At 44.9% G+C, this 17,118-nt stretch overlaps 1 protein-coding gene across 3 annotated transcripts in view; it reads right to left on the bottom strand.

Moving 5' to 3' along the window:
• LASP1 (LIM and SH3 protein 1) overlaps nucleotides 1–17,118 on the bottom strand; it is a 66,748-nt gene that overhangs the window by 8,344 nt on the left and 41,286 nt on the right. For all 3 annotated transcript variants that reach the window (XM_053259242.1, XM_053259248.1, XM_053259247.1), the window contains one exon: nucleotides 5,757–5,864. In XM_053259242.1, coding sequence (XP_053115217.1) covers nucleotides 5,757–5,864 — 108 coding nt within the window. The remainder of the gene's footprint in view (nucleotides 1–5,756; nucleotides 5,865–17,118) is intronic.

Here is a 17,118-nt window from a genome sequence, read left to right as displayed (position 1 = left end):
CCCACACACACACCAGGAGATGGGGAAAATCCTTTCCAAAGACTCTGACTCAAAGGACACAATGATATGAAGCTAGAACTGACAGCAAGACAGACCCCTAAAAACCACCAAAAGCAGGTCTATTGCTCTGCAGGTTTCTCCAAGAAGACTGGGCCAAGTTGGGTTGGGTTGTCAGCGTTACAGGCCCTTTCCCAAGGCATGCATCCAAATGCAGCCAAGAAGAGACTCAACTGAGTCTGTGGCAGACGAGGAGAGGAAAAAGCAACACAAAAGGGCAGTTACTCAATTTAAAAGCTCAAGTGTGTCTGGCAAAGAGAGACCACAGAGCAGAGGGCCTGGGAAGGGAATCCCTGTGGGATTAAACTCAGCCTGCAGGGCTCCCCCAGAATTAACTCCCAGAACGCCAGCTTATACCAGATGGCCAAAACAAATTATTAAGGGCAGATTAGTCAACAGGCCCAAGAAAAGTCTTTGCAGCTAGGATTATACAGAGAGGATACTAAGAAATCACCACACACTGATTTTACCCACCAGAGTGTTAATACTCCATTTGTTTTTCACTAGTTTGCATTATATCTCCAACTCCGTGATGGCTAAGCATTTGTTAAACCTTCTCACTTCTAAATTATACACATTCTTAAGAGGAAAGAGCCCAGCAATTGAATCAACTGGTGTGATCACCACCACCCATGCCAGTTTGATCCAGGGGAAAGTGTGTCCAATTGACACTGAGCAAGATAGATTCAAATCTCAGCTTAGCTATGCCCTGGGAAAGTTATGTTCTGTCTTTGGTTCTTGTCTGTAAACTGGGAATAACACCTCTTACCAGGCTATACAGAAAATGAATAACTATTGTAAATAGTTAGAAATAAGGGTCGTGTGGTAGAGGAAGAAGAAAAATGATGATTTGGCAACCTGTGAGCACTTAACTATGCCGAGTATTTCCAACTAGTGTTGGAGAAGAACATTCCAAGCTTTTAAGGCACCAGTATATGGCACACCAAACTGTTACAACCCAGCTGGGCCCTTGGGGTTCCTCTCTGCCATCTCAGCTTGTGCCCTGCTCATATCTCTCACCTTTTCCTGCTGTAACCTTCTTTCCTCGGCCCCCCTCTCACCTCTCATGACATCCCTCAAAGTCCCACACTGGCTTCCTGCCTGCTTTTGGATCCAGCACCAGTTCCTGGTGGTCTTCAAAGCCTTCCAGGGTCATCTTATTTATCAGTCAATCAATCAATCAATCAATCAATGTTTTATACTGCCTGATATATAAATCTCTAGGCGGTGTACAAAAGTTAAAATATTTAAAAGTCACAAATTAAAACACGTCAATAAAAACAATAGAATAAAATAATTATTAAAACAAGTTTTTAAAATTATTAAACTCAGATCTTCCTATCTCATCACCTGTTGCACACCCATTCATCAACTTCATTCCTCCAGTTTTATCAGCCTCAGCCATCGGAAGATCTGCTGCTGCTTCGCACTCCATCTTATGCCTTGAACTTCCTCTCAGATCAAGGGCATAATGCTGCCTTTGTCCTCCTCAAAACCCACCTTTTCCATGATGCCTCTGGCACAAACCCCTAGTCCCTAAATCCTAATACAATTAAACCCAAGTACATGTACATTATGTTTACTGTATATTCTTCCTCTATTCTTTATCTTGCCTCTCCCTCCCTGTGTACTTCCCATGTCTGTTTCTAGACTATGAACCCTTCAGGGCAGGGAACTTGCCTTTTTGCCTTGGTAAAAATGCCAAGTAGACAGAGAAGGCAAAACAACAACAATCCAATCCATTAACAAGCAAGTGATTCAGAATGGGTGTGGTGCAATGGATCTAAGTAAGAAAACACTGAGGTTTCTAATCCCTGCTCAGCCCTGAAAGCTCACTGGGAGCCCGGAGAGAAGACGCCTGCTTCCACCTCTAAGCAGTTGCGAGGGTAAGAACTGCAAAGCACTGTGTGTAATTTAAGTTTCTATAGAAACTATCTATGGAAGCGATGAATGTAAATATATTCCAGCCTGCATCATTTCCCTACTCAAAAGAAGAAGTTGGTCATCTCCCACTGGATCTCCTACAAGCCAGCATCAGGCTGACTGTCCGTCCCATCCCAACACAGCTCCCAGTAAAAGCAGGTGCTGGAAAGGTTAGGCTCCACGTCCTTCCAACCTATACAGCGCTGGGAGGAGGCTAGCAGCTGATTCACAAACACCCAGTGCCAGGGTCATTGCAGCTCTCTGTACAGTTGGAGATGAAATAGAGGTCAAGAAGAAATCAGCCCAAGAAGTCTCTGAATGGGAGGGAGAAGTGTGCATGTATTTGGCTGCATTTCCAGACATGAGACACACAGTAGGGTTGAGCCAGAATTGCTCAGTCGGCCTATGGGAGGAGAAGAGGAATTCCTGGACCCCCATGTAGTCTGCTCTTTCAACTGTGGCTCATTAAAATATACTATTTAGTACAATCACACATTGTTAAGATTAAGCCCTCACCTATGTTGTTGGTTTAACATGGTCTTGTTGGTTTAACATGAGTCCTACGGTTCTTTTCATTCATTAAAGAAAGCAAATTTCTAGTCCTCAGGGTAAAAACCAATGTAGCTTTCTCCAAATCATTTACAGAGACATAAAGGAGAAATAGGTGTGGGAGATAGTGTTGCTCTTCAGCGAAAATAAGAGCCTTGCTGGATCAGCCAAAGGCCTTTCTAGTCCAATGTCCCATTTCCCAAAGTGGCCCACCAGATGCCTGAGGGAAGCCCACAATAAGGAGATGAAGACATGCCCCCTCTCTTGCTGTTGCTACCCTGCAACTGGTATTCAGAGGCGTTCTGCCTCTGAACCTGGAGGTAGCCTAATGCCATCAGGACTAGTAGCCACTGACAGACCTGTCCTCCATTAATTTATCCGGGCCCCTATTAAAGCCATATAAGCTGGTGGCCATCACCACATCCTGTGGCAGAGAATTCCACAGATTAATTATGTGTTATGTGAAAAAGTACTTCCTTTTGTCTGTATTAAGTTTCCTGGCAATCAAGTTTCCTGGGATGACCCCTAGTTCTAGGATTGTGAGAGAGGAAGGAATACTTTTCTCTCTCTCCACACCATATTACAATCCTCTATTGTGTCTCCCCTTAGCTGCCTTTTTTCTAAACAAAGAGGCCTCACCATGTAAGGAAGGTACTCTAGCCCCGAATCATTTTGGTTGCCCTCTCCTGCACTTTTCCTAGTTCTATATTCTTTGTGAAATATGGTACTGTATATAGCACTCCAAATCTGGCCATACCATAGATTTGCATAATGGCATTATATCAATAGTCTTATTTTTAATCTCATTCCTAATGATCCCCACCATGGAATTTGTCTTTTTCACACCTGCTGCATACCGAGTCAACATTTTCAACAACCCCAAAATCCCTTTCCTGTTGAGGACAGCTCAAACACCATCAGTGTATATGTGAAACTGGGATTTTTTTGCTCCAATGTGCATCAACTGACACTTACATTGAACCACATTTGCCAGTTTGCAGTGATCCTTTCGGGGTTCCTCACAATCTGTTTTCTATTTCACTACCCTAAATAGTTTAGAGTCATCTCCAGATCTGGACACCTTGCTACTTACCACAAAGCTAAAAAGCACTGGTCCCACTACAGATGCCTGGGGGAACCCACTTCTTTCTCCACTCTAGTGTGAAAACTGTCCATTTATTCCTGCCCTGTTTCCTGTCTGTCAACCAGTTACCTATCTCATAAGTGCTAAATTTATTCGAGAGCCTTTGATGAGGGACTATCAAAAGCGTTTTTGAAAATCCAAATATACCACGTCATATGGATCACCTCTATCCACATGCCTGTTGACAGCCCAAAAGGTTAGTGAGCAAGGAAAGTAGGGATGTGCAAACGGTTCAAATTCAAACCGGTTCAGTTTGATGGTTCGAATTCGAACCGGACCAGCCATCAGGTTCAAACTGCAGGTTCGAATTCAAACCAGTTCAAACTTCCAAAAGTGGGTGGGATGGTAGCTGGCACCCATGGGTACCTACCACCCAACCCCCGAAGCAATGAGACACTCGTATGATATTTTATGAATTTTATTTATTTATTTTATTTTCTCATAGGGTATAATGGGACTCAAACCAGCCCATTATTCCCTATTGTGGAGCACCCCTGGGCGCCAACTACCACCCAAACCCCAAAGCAATGCAATCTGACACTCTTACGATTTTTTATGAATATCTGAAATATTTTTAATTATTTTTCTCATAAGGTATAAAGGGACTTGAACCAGCCCATTATCCCCTATTGTGGAGCACCTAGGGACACAAAAGTGGGGTGGGCGGTAGGCACCCAGGGGTGCCTACCACCCACGAAACCCCAAGGCAATCAGACACTCCTCCAATTATTGGTGAATTTTTAAAAGTATTTTTAAATTCCTCATAGGGAATAATGAGGATTCCAGAAAATGTATAGCTTCACGCTGATGGGAAAGGGGTGGCCTAGAGCAGCGTATGGTGGTGGTAGTTGCCAAGGGGGGCAAGGAAGCTACCAGGATTATTTGAAAGGAATTGGGCAAAAGGCTGATTTTTAAGTGGTTTTTAAAGTTTACGTGTCTTCAAAGTTTTTCTCCATAAAGAAGAATGGAGGTTTCAACAGCCCCACAACTGCATTTGGGGGGTGCTAGGGTGGCCCAGAGAGAGTGGTGGTGTAGTGCACAGAGGGTGCCAACCACCCCCATGGGTTGCTAACCCATGGGGTACAGGGTTTTGTTGTTTCTGAGATGTGTAGATTCTCTGGTAGCAAATGAGATTTTCAATGGCAAACCATGAATCCACTGTCATTTGAAACCAGAGAATCTACACTCAGAACAAATTTTGGGTTTGGGTGGTAGTTGGCACCCATGGGTGCTCCACAATAGGGAATAATGGGCTGGTTTGAGTCCCACTATACCCTATGAGAAAAAAAATAACAATAATTCATTTTAAAAAACCGTACAAGTGTCCGATTGCTTCAAGGGTTGGGTGGTAGGTACCCATGGGTGCCAGCTACCACCCCACCCACTTTTGGAGATTCGAACTGGTTCAAATTCAAACCGAACCAGGGGGGTGGGTTTTCGAGCAAAACCAAAACTGAACCTGCCCCTCTCGGTTCAAATTAGAACTGAACCAGGTGAACTGGTTTTGTGCACATCCCTAAAGGATGGATTTGCCTTTGAAAAAGACATGCCAAGCAGTGTTCCCTCTAAGGTCTCCGTATGTTAACTTGGAAAAGAGACACCTTTTAATGTGGTGATTCTCTTTATTTAGCAGGGGGAGAATAACTGGCCCTATCCACCCCCAGTGACTGTTACTGGTGTCTATCTTGTGTTTTTTAGATTGTGATCAGCAGTAGTCAGCCATCAGGACCACTATAAGTGCTTCCAGGTGCTGCTAAAGTTGCCAGTACCTTCAGGAATGTAATGAAAAAGGTGCACACACACCTATGGATGAGACAATAAAATTTTGGGAAGAGAATTAATTTTGGGGGTGCTCAACAAAACTGCTCTAAAATGCTACCACCCAATATACTGCGAGTTCAAATTCTCAGATTGCAATGATAAACAGAATATATCCTTGAAATAAAGCAAGTTGAAAACTATGTTTTTCAGCTCATATTTTTAATAACCAAAGTGTATTGCATACTAAGCAGCAAAATGAAAGCCAACAACATTTCAGGTATAAAATATGTAGGCAGAGAAGGTTATACACAAGACAGCTTACGTTGCTGATCTGATCTTGAGTCTTCTTGATTCGCTGCAATTCAGGAGTATCTGCCACCACACTGAAGCCCTTTCCCTTATTCTTTTCAAACTCCTCCTTGTAGCGGACCTGTGCACGAGAATGAGGGAAAACACATTATTATTTATTATGAGAAACTGTCTCCCTGTATGTCAGCAACACATACAAGTCCCGATTTGCAGGAGTAGAAGTGACCAACAATTCTCGCTCCCCGGGCAGTGAATCCACTATTGCTGTGAGGAATAGTGAATTTATACACCCTTTCACATGTATACACCATACAGTTCATGTACAATCAAGCTGAAGCACAATATGTGAATAAGCCCTTTAGAGTGACTGACCACCAAGTAATTTACGAAGGACCCCTCTAGCTAGATTTTTTTTAAAGTCAACAGCAACACCACTGCCACAATGGGATTATTTCCCCATCAACTGAATACAGACAGAACACTGTGCTATTGCCACTGAACGCTATTTGTTGACGTGTTGTGTGAATAATAAAATTAAACTTGGGCAAGTTTTGATAGATCATGTGGGAAAGTCTTTTAGAATAAACCTTGCTGGATTTTCATAAGTGTCACTGTGAAATATTTTGTGGGCACAGAGCAAAGGGCTTAAAGATTAGGGCTTGGTAGTCAGCAGAGACATGGAACAAAAGCCATGGAAGGAGAGAAATCAGAGAGAGAGAGAGAGAGAGAGAGAGAGAGAGACACACACACACGTTGTCCACAGGAAATTATTCTTTACAAGCTTCTGTTTCTTCAGGAGGGACATATTTTCATAGACTTTTCTGTGCATATGAGCTAATTAAAACAAAACAAAACACAACACACACACACACACACAAAAGGGCAGGGTCCAGACTAAATCAATCATTACTAAGCATTACTGAAATAAATGAGGCAAGTTAGTCATGGACTAACTAAAGTCACATTAGTTTCAATGGGACCTTGTCACATCCAACAGTGTGGATCCTGTCCAAAATTCTATGATCCATACAATTCCTGGTCTTTCCCCTCATCTCCATGTCACAGACAGACTGACATATACATGTAATCAGAGATTTGATATACACCATGTCTTTCCCTGTATTATAATGGTCAATCAATGGCCAAAATAATAGTAATATGAACCAAGAGAAAAGGGGTGGGTGGGAGAACCTAAATTTTACACACTATGTAAAACTCCAGAAAGCTGCCACAATGTTCTGAAGTTGTTCACTCCCTCCCACCTGCCCCCATTAATTGGTTGCTAGTCTTAAGATAACACTGGAGATTTTTTTTACTGGTACTCAATCAATCAATATAAATATATACAACAGAAGTATCTATCTATCTATCTATCTATCTATCTATCTAATTAATTCTCCAAGACGGGCCGGTCTTGGATGCGTGGCAACCTCTCACAAGAGTGGCAGCACCACTTGCAAGAGTTCCTGACTTTGGCCTCAGGCCAGCTGGCGGGAGGAGTCGGTGGTGGTGGGCCCGGCCGCTGGGGTGAGGAAGCGGTGGCAGCAGGAGGGGACGGGCCCGCTTGAAAGCCGGCCAAAAACTGCAGGCGGGGAGGAGGGAAGAAGTGGGCCGGGCGGGCGTCATAGACACCCGGGGGAAGAGTCAGGTAGAAGAGGTTGAAGGTGGGGAAGTCAGGGAGAACTACGGGTGCAGATGCTCTGTGCCCGGTCAGCTAGTATTAATTAATGGCCCACAAGACGACCCCCCCCCCACACACGGAGGGCCCTTATTACAGTAGTCAGTCTATGGTTGAAACAATGATTTTTAACTGAGTCAGCTTTTCTTGATAAGAAAGCTTAACAGCTCTTAAATTTCCTGAAGCCTTCTGCCTAATGAAGAGTTCCGTGAAACTCACAATTTTACATACTTCTAGAACAGAAGCTGGTCCAGTAGATACACTTTAATATTTTACCCCGTAACAAAACTCACTCCACCAAGCAAGGGCAAAATCCCTCAAATTGGCCGTCTGCGAACAGCCTTGTTGGCCCTCCCAACAGAAGCCAGCAGGGAGAAGAAGACAGGGAGCCTTGTTCTCACAGACGGCAGAGAGACAGTCACAGCTGCAAGCAGCTTCCTGAATCTCAAATGGTTGAAAGCCTTTAGTAAACAGAGAGCATGCCAACAGAGGGGACTAGTGTGGGGTTAGCAGGAACGGACACACATATGGTTGCAGCTTTTGCAGGTTTTGGGTAAATGCACATCCTGACAGCACTGTGACAGCTACTCCAGATCCAAGACATGTGAACAGTCCCTTCTGTGTTCCAAAATGCGCCAGATATTACAAGCTTCATGAATGCAACAATGTCAGTACCATAGATGGGATATGCAAAGTATGCAAATAAGGTATTCTCTTAGACTAACTTGGATTACAAAGGCTTTGGAGGTTCACACAAGGGAACCAAAGTTCAGACCCATACAGAGAATGTTGTGCTACATATGACAAATACCTGCTCAATTTCCCTTTCTTAGCTTTGTAAACAGTGTAACAGCCATGCCTATGTATGCTCTCCAAGTGCTCCATATATTCTTCAAAATGTGGCTCCCTCTGCATGCTGCCTAGTAGAATTTTGTGAAGCTTGCATACCGCCATACCAACCCATGTTAGTCCAAAGAGATATTTTATCTGTTTCATATTTCCAAATATTAGAAAACCTCCAGTGTTCCTTTGGGATCAGCACCAGCTCGTTGCCTTGTCACTTAAAACAAAGGGCAATGGGCAACCCGCCCTGCCCTGCCCTGCTTTGCTGGCCCTGCCCCTTGACGCTAGGCCACGCTCACCTTCTGGGATGCACAGTGGCCGCTGCTCGATGGGGGTCACTTCTGAAGCAGCGTCCAGCCACCCAGGTGCTGTGGACTAGCACCAGAAGCTCACTCTCCCTAACCCTCTAGCAGCAACCCTGTCCGCTTTCTCCGCAAGTAATGGCTGCAATGCACCCCAGAAGATGAAGCTGGCCCAATGGGGGGGGCAGGGGGCAGCCAAGGGATGGGGCAGAAGCAGTAAGTAGATGGTGTGACATCCGTAACAGAGGGCAGAGTACCTGCACTCACTGGGAGGCAGTTGCCTCTTGGGGGAGCCATCCCTGCATGGGATCACTCTCACGGGGCTTAAACAGAACAAAGTTCTCTAGGCATGATCACAGCTTTCTCATCTATCTATCTATCTATATATTTAATTCTCTAAGGTGTACCCGTGGCAAATCCCATGCGTGGCAGCTCTTGCAAAGGTTCGGAGAGCTGATGGATAGCTACGGGTATGGGCAAGAGAGAAGGAAATGGTGGCTGTGGTAGCAGCTAGAAAGCAGCAGGGGGGGAGAAGAAGCCGTCCCAGCTGGCCTGCTGACCAGCCTAAAAGTGGGGTGGGGGGGTACGGAGCAGTGGGGAGAAGAAGTGGGCCGGCCAGCCCACCAGCCTAAAAGCAGTAGCAGGGAGGAGAGAGAAGCGGGTCAGCTGGCCTGCCAGCCTAAAAGCGACGGGGGGGGGGGGGCAGAGAAGCAGGTCAGCCGGCCAAAAAGCGGCCAGGGTGTGTGTGTATGTGTGCAGTCAGAAAGCTGCTGGAGGGGGGAGGAAGAAAAGGGTGGCAGCAGGTGGGTGGGCTGGCCGGAGGCACAGATGCTCTGCACCCGGCCCAGCTAGTTCATTTTATTCTGTGTCCTAGTATGTTGCAATATAGCAGTTACCAACTTCTGGTATGCATCTGACCCTCACTCTAAGTTTTGACAGCCCCAACTACTATAGCCCCTATAGGCTCTTCCAGGTAATGATGCCCAGTGATCCCTCCAGCACTTGAGAGAGGATGCCTCTGAGGCCTTTGGGACATGACATCCTGTCATCTTGCATCGTGCCGAATGGAGCAGAAGCTAAATGTCCTCTCCTTTAGCACGGAGCAGATGCTTTAGCTTGGGGGGACCTTCCCTGAACAAGATGCACCAAGGTTATACGGAGGGGAAACGAGCAGGAAGGCTATGGTCCGAGGTATGCAGTCCCACATACAGAAGAAATTTGCGATATGTAGAGTAATGCACTTGACAGTGGTAAAAGCCAGTTGATGCACTCAGAGGACAGTCAAACACATCACAGGGGAATACAGAGGTGCGTGGGTTGTGACATGTTTTCAGGGAGGGATGGAGGGGTATGTGTGCTTTAAGTCAGATCCGTGGATAAATCTTAAACAAGTGAAAGGAGATTCTCAGGTTTAGATTTTCTGTAGACTCTGAATAAACTGCTGCAATAAAACAATCACACAAATATTACTGGTGTTCTAGAGTGAGCTGCAAGCAACATGAACTTTCTGCCAGTTGACAAATATAAAGATAAAGATGTTAACAAAAACAAAACACCCCAAAGGTTGGGCTTAGAAATTATGTGTAGGCCTCAACATTCCTAAAAACACTCAGAAATGAATATTCCTAGTGAGAATTATTAGAAGATAACTGAAAGAACCCCCCCCCCCACACACACACAACACCACCATTTTACCCAGGCTGGGCTTCAGAGGAAAAACAGATTTTCCTTCAGGCTTTCCCATCTATCCTAGAAGTATCTAGGATACTTCTCTTCAAATTACAGCTTGGGCAAGTTACACACATCAAGCTCAATTATTCTTTCTGTAAAATGGGAATTTAAATGACTTGTCTCCCAAAGTTGTAAGATGGTTAACACCCACACTTTGCAACCTAGAGCAATTGTACTCAGGGGCATAACTACTATTAGGCAAGGGGAGGCGGCTGCCTGAGGCCCCCCACGCCTCGAGGGCCCCCCCAGAGAGGCAAGTCACATGACTACATATTGTGAAGTGTGTATCAGCGAGGGGCCCATTTAAAAAATTTTGTCTCTGGGCCCACTCCAGCCTTGTTACGCCCCTGATTGTACTAATTGTAATGGAGGAGGGTTCAACAAGGACATGTGATCCCTGCTGCAGTTTTGCAGACTTTGTGCAAAGGGACACATTTCTCCTGCACACGGGAGAGTGAAGCAACAGAGTACTGCAAATAGAGGAAGTACTCAGACAAAGGTGGCTTTCAGTTCTGTCCTTTTATGGGCACTCGGCTGAAATCAGCTCAGCATTGATGCTTGCAGAAGGCCAGACATGAGTGAGTCAGGCAAACCCCTTAGCTCTTTCCCATGTCCTACTCAATGCTGGGCTATTATGAGCGGGTAGAAAGAGGATGGTGGGGGTGGAAGGCTAAGCAAAGTAAAAGCATGAAGTAAGTTAGAAGGGGAGAAGGGCTAGGAGCCACAGGCCCCTCACTGAGGAAGTAAATCTATTCACTAGTCTTGGACAAAAAAGCACAACAGCATTTGGCCCACCTGCCCCACCCGCACAGTTAAGGAGTCATGGAAGTTTGGCTTTGGACCCCAATAGCTTTACCCTAAAATAGTCCTAACGTCAATGGGATTGACCTGGAATAGTGGCTTGTACCTTATATCCAGGGCTGTGCACATTCCACCCAAATGCAGAATTGGGTACTGTACACAACCGAGCATCTTGAGAATATCAACATTCATTTTAAATCCAGAAAAGTCTAGCCCAGAGCTGCACAACTTTGGCCCTCCAGTTGGGCTACAACTCCCAGCACCCACAGACACAGTGGCCAATAGTCAGGGATGATGAGAGTTGCAGTCCAACATCTGCAGGAGAGCTGAAGTTGTGCAGCCCTAGACTCTAGCCCCAAAGGATATAGAGAGGCTTCCAAGTGTGTTCCCAGTGCCTGCTGAAATCTCAGATGTGAGGAAGGGAGGTCTGAGGAGAATTTAAAGCTTCACAGATCTTCCCTCTTCCCTGTAACTAATAGAAGCAGAATACATTATGCCAAATAAGCACATGGGCAAATTTCCATGACGTATTTAGGTTGTAGGCTCCAGCTCTTCCTTCCTGGGGCAGCACTGTGGGGTTTTGGTTTTAGGCAGTGAGAAATATACAGAGCAGCCCATACCCAGATTGTTCCAATACTGCACTGATACTAAGCAAAGGATATTTTTACTAGCTGGAAGTCACTCTGCTCCCCACCCCAGCCCCAATAAAGCAAGGCAGATATTTTCAGTAAGGAACATAAAGCCCACTCTAAACATTACAACATTAACACACACTGGACGAGTTTGGACAATACTGTCAGGTCAATCCAGCCCACTATGTGCATGCCTGTCCTCCCCTGCCCACCTTGTCCCCCAGCCCTGCTGTCTCCAAACCCATGGGGGACAGCACATCTGAAGTCTGCCTTCACACATAAAACCTTTCATGCGTAGACCTCAATCATGTGGTCAAGGCCCAAGTGTGCTGAATTTTATCTACGAAGACAGACTGTGAGTGGCAAGTCTGGTGCAACCGTCCCACATGATGGGCCAGAACAGCCTGAAGGCGTCATCTGAAGCAGCCCATTAAATGGCAGCACTCACATGAACAAAAAAAGGAAAGATTGTGTCGTCAGGTCAGTGTCGACTCCTGGTGACCACAGAGGCAAACAGTATTAGGTACACTTGTAGAGATTACTACCCACCCCCCAATTCTGTACTGTTCATATGTTCTTATTTTGGAAGATGCTTTCCCCCAAAGGGAGGCCATACTTCAGTCATGTAAATCCATTTTAGAGTTCTCTGCTCCTGGAAAGGGACTGGTTTTCATTATGGGGGACCAAGATACTAAATGTAGGAGTGGGCCTTACTCCAGTATCAGTACAAGAACCACAAGTTTAGAGTTAAGGCCCCAACCTTTGGTAACACAGAAGGCACAAATAGGAAACCACTAAAAACATGCTGTGTATACATTGCCCAGATACAGTGTCTTGTGGCAAGAAAAGAGTGGACAGGCATATTTTAGGAACAAGGTATCCTATTTTAGAGCAGAACCACCACAGAATTTGGCCCCAGGTGCTGTCCTGCCTCAGCTCCAAGGGACTATTTTTAATCATTTCAGAGAGCAAAACCACAGGATATAAGCCCTCTTATTTCACAGCTATTTGTAAGCTGCAGGCATTAAAATTACTCCAACTGGAAGACTTGTTTATTCGCATGGAAGATAATTGTGTGCTTCTGGCAAGCTATCGGAACTAGCTACGCCTTCTCAACTATTCAAAATAAAGATGCAACTTGCAGAGGTACGTGGAAGGCCTTTGCTGGGGTTGCTTCAGCCCCAGATAACCTTGGAGCACGTCCAATAGGAGCTCCAGGGGTGGCCAGCAGGTATGATGTTCAAGACAAAATTTAGATTCTAAACCCTCTGGGCAAGGGCGATGTTACTGCTGCATCCAAAAAAAAAAGTGTCTCGTACGCCTACTCTTCCTTCATGCAAAACACCAAACCTTTAGCTATTTGCCCCAGTCAGTGCATTGACTTAAGGCAATACTACTATAACTGCAGGGCAGAACAACCCACTCCCTGATTTGACATTTCAGGGCCTGTCACCTGTCCCATGCACCTCCTGCTCATGGGAGCTGATGTTCTCCAAAACACACGGGCACTGCATCCTGCAATGCAAAACCAATAACTGAATTCTACTAGCTTCCAGTTAGAGAAATATGCATAATGCTTTCCAATCCAACACGATGTGCTCATCTGAAATGTTTTAACAGCCTTCATATCACTGCCTATGAATTTACCAAGAATTAGACACTTTTAGATAAGATATTGCAACACTAAGAACACACTGTATTTAGCACATTCAAGCACCAAGCCTGTCCCCACTAGGCCTTGGCGATTCAGGGCAGAAGCTTATGGGTCACATGCAAGGCTCTCTCTCTCTGTGTGCCCAAAATGACATCTTGGCACTTCAGTCCTCCAATTCTCCAAAGACACGGCAATTGGACACAGATGTAGAAGTTAAAAACCAAGCCTCCCCAGATGGCAGAATAAGAGAGAAGGGGTGTGTGTGTGTGTGTGTGTGTGTGTGTGTGTGTGTGTGTGTGTGCGCGCGCACACACACACACACACACCAGGCTTCCTACCCTGAAGGCCTCAAATCAGGCAGCATTCCAATCAAGCTGGCAACCTGCTTGCTACTCTACATGGCAAGAAAACTGGAGGAGGAAGAGAACTGCTCCTGGGCTGCCTCCTTCCCACAATGAAACTTCAGGGACATACACGATAGCTACAAATATTGTTCTCAGAATGTGTCCCCAACCCTTGAAGCAAAAAGACAGCTAATGCTCTGGTTCAATAGATGAGATTTTTAACTAGAGGAGCCTAGAGAGCAAGACCTTTTACATGAAAGTGTAACTGAGCAAGATGCAGTATTTCAAGAACCTCAGAGTTTGTTTGTTTGTTTGAGTTTGTTCTTGTGACTGCAAACAGTGCTTGAGAATATGTAGGCAATATGCATGACTATCATTACATGGTGTATTCAGTCCGGCACAGAACATATAATCCTTTACCGAAGGCCTTAAATCAAAGTTTGATGGGCAACACGAGGGGAAAAGATCTAATCAGGAACGGAAAATTAGTATAATAGGAAGCACCAAATGGCATTGGGGAGACAGGTAAGACAAGGCTAGGCTTTGTTGAGGAGAGAGAAGTGGTTGATGAGTAACAACACGGCTATACCATGGTGGAGCTCTACTCATTTACTTAGCCTAATGATTAATTAATCCAGAATTTTCACTCGTGGCACAAATGACCAGGCTCAAACTATCATACTTCAGAAACATGGTGTGAAAACCCAGCTCCCTTGAGAAGTCCATAATGCTGGGAGAAGCTGAAGGAAAGAGAAGAAGAGGACGACCAGCAGCAAGGTGGATAGACTTGATTACGACATCAATGAATGCACCACTGAGAGACCTTAAAGGCCAAGTTTCATCTTGAAGAGAATCAATCTATGTGGTTGCTAAGAGTCGACCTGACTCGATGGCACTTAATCAGTGATTAACCCAATCCTCAGAGTAGCACACACAGTCCTGGAGACTCAAAAAATTGAGCTGATACACTAAAGAGGTAGCAGTGAAGAGAGACAGACGTACAAAGACGACCAAGACATGCTTTTCCAAGCCAGGGAGCCCTTTAAGGGGGTTGTACTTCAAAAGACAGTTAGAAATGTATGGGTGAATCATACCACCTCTCCAAAAGCACCACACTCTGGGGCCAGAAGAAATCACATTAAAAATATCCTCTGTGAGACATAGTGTACTCCCCACTTTCACCATGTTGCCTCTAACACAGGAGAAACTTCTTGCAGCTCATAACTATTCTCAGTCAAGCCAGGGGTGGGTGTGGGTAGGTGGAGGATATCATGCCCTTCAAAGAGAGAGACCCAATCCTGAATTATCTCCATTAATTCTTAAAGCAGCTAGAGGCATCCTCTGCCTGGATCTTCCAGAGTAACCCCATTTGTCTTCATCTATATTCCCTACACATACAGAAAGAAGAAAATTTGTCTCTCTCGACAGATTAGTTCTCTCTGATCCACCCTCCTCACCCTTGCTCAAAGACCACTAAGCCATAGTGTACAATATATACTAGATGTATGGACTTGCAATACAATATTGACATATACCTCTGGTGTACATGTGTTACTTGCATTTGCAGCTGAGCATGGTGGAAAAACACAAAACCGTAACAGACAGGAATTCCTACTCTAATTTTTTCTGTTTTCTAAAGAGGAAGCATTTTACAAAGCTGTAAAATTGCTGGTGAGAAAAATGAAGAGTTTTAGAAGCCTTTCCTCCACAGAAGAAGAAGAAGGGGTTCTGACTGTCTAGAGAGGGTATTCTTCAAGTGGGGAAGTTTCTTGCTCTTTTTGTTCAAATTATTCTCCCCCTGCTTGTCACCAAGTTCTGTTAGCTATGCCCACCTGTTTGTCAGTTAACTGCAGTCTGGGCCCATGAACATCCCATCCCATCAACATACATGGAGCGGTTAGAGGGTGTTGGCCCTTTAGTGTCCAAAAAATCTGAAGGGGGGGGGATATCTGTGTATCACCTCAAGTCTTCTGGTACCTTTCCCTCATCCACAGGCGCTCTAGTTATCTGTCCATTGTTTCTAGCCGTTTGGGAGATAGTATATAGGTAGTGAGGAGGGTCCAGCATTTAGCAGTAGATCTTTCTTTACATGTAGATCTTTTAGGTTCTCTCTTTGGCATTTCAAGTTAGGATAATCTTAATTAGCAGGGCTAGGAAAGGCCTCTATTGAAGAAACAGGGTAGGTCAAACTAGGCTGAGTCACTGGCTTGACCAGTGACTAGCCAAAGGTAGTTCCTTATATCCTGCAATATAAGCCGCCAATAACTATTACAGACAGCGACAGCCAGATAAGCAGGCACCAGCATATACTATACATCTATTGCAAGAATAAAGCTGGTACAGAGTGGGTTTGGCTTGATAAAAATACCAAGTTTCATTTTATTAAGGGCCCCAGTCATAGCAGAAAATGTGAAAATCTCTGAGTTCTCACACATACAGCTAAGTTTGAAGCTCTATGAGCACTACTATATAGGACTCTACAGGAATATAGTACTGGGCTGTAAGAGAGATGTGTAGATAACATGCATACACAACATCTCTAACATTTCTACGATGCAAAGAGCTTTACAATCATTTTGTCCACCCTTGCAACAGCCCTGTCAGTAGTGCATTGCTCTTCCCATTTACAGAGAAACAGCAGCTAAAAGTGTCATGTATCTAGAGCCACTATTGCCTGCATAAAGCCATGACAAAATGGCATCAAAAGAAGGGGAGGCCCTCAAGTTGGAGTGAACTGGGAGAAGAAAAGATTTTCAAGTGGTTACTCTCAGAACCAAGCCTATTGGAAGCAACTACCAGTTTCTTGTTCAAGGTACTGAGCTTCTTGATCCCAACACCCTTTGCCACTTGATCCCCACTCATATTGCCTCACTTGCGCAATCTCCCATCCTTACTGGGGTCATCCCATAAAACTGATTGCAAAGAAATTTAGGAATGACAGAAGGAAGTACTTTTTCACACAACATATAATCAACCTATGGAATTCTCTGCCACAAGATGTGGTAACAGCCAACAGCCTGAATGGCTTTAAGAGCAGTTTAGATAAATTCATGGAGGACAGGTCTACGAGTCTGAGGACTATAGGCCACCTCCAGCTTCAGAGGCAAGATACCTTTAAATACCAGTTGCAGGGGAGTAGCAGTAGGGGAGAGGGCATGCCCTCAGCTCTTGCTTGTGGGCTTCCTAGAGGCATCTGGCGGGCCACTGTATGAAACATGATGCTGGACTAGATGGGCTTTGGGCCTGATCCAGCAGGGCTTTTTTAATGTAGTATGGCATTCCAGAGTCTGGTGCTTCTTGGTCACAAGGTATTTGCTCACCTATTTACTGCATACTTTACAACTTCTGCTTGTCCCCCTAGGCAGGTGTATTAGGTACTTAACTTTGTAA

The sequence above is a fragment of the Hemicordylus capensis genome, chromosome 6 (assembly GCF_027244095.1).
Source record: "Hemicordylus capensis ecotype Gifberg chromosome 6, rHemCap1.1.pri, whole genome shotgun sequence".
NCBI lineage: Eukaryota > Metazoa > Chordata > Lepidosauria > Squamata > Cordylidae > Hemicordylus > Hemicordylus capensis.
Note: the sequence above shows the minus strand (reverse complement) of the source record. Positions and strands in the feature narration are given on the sequence as shown.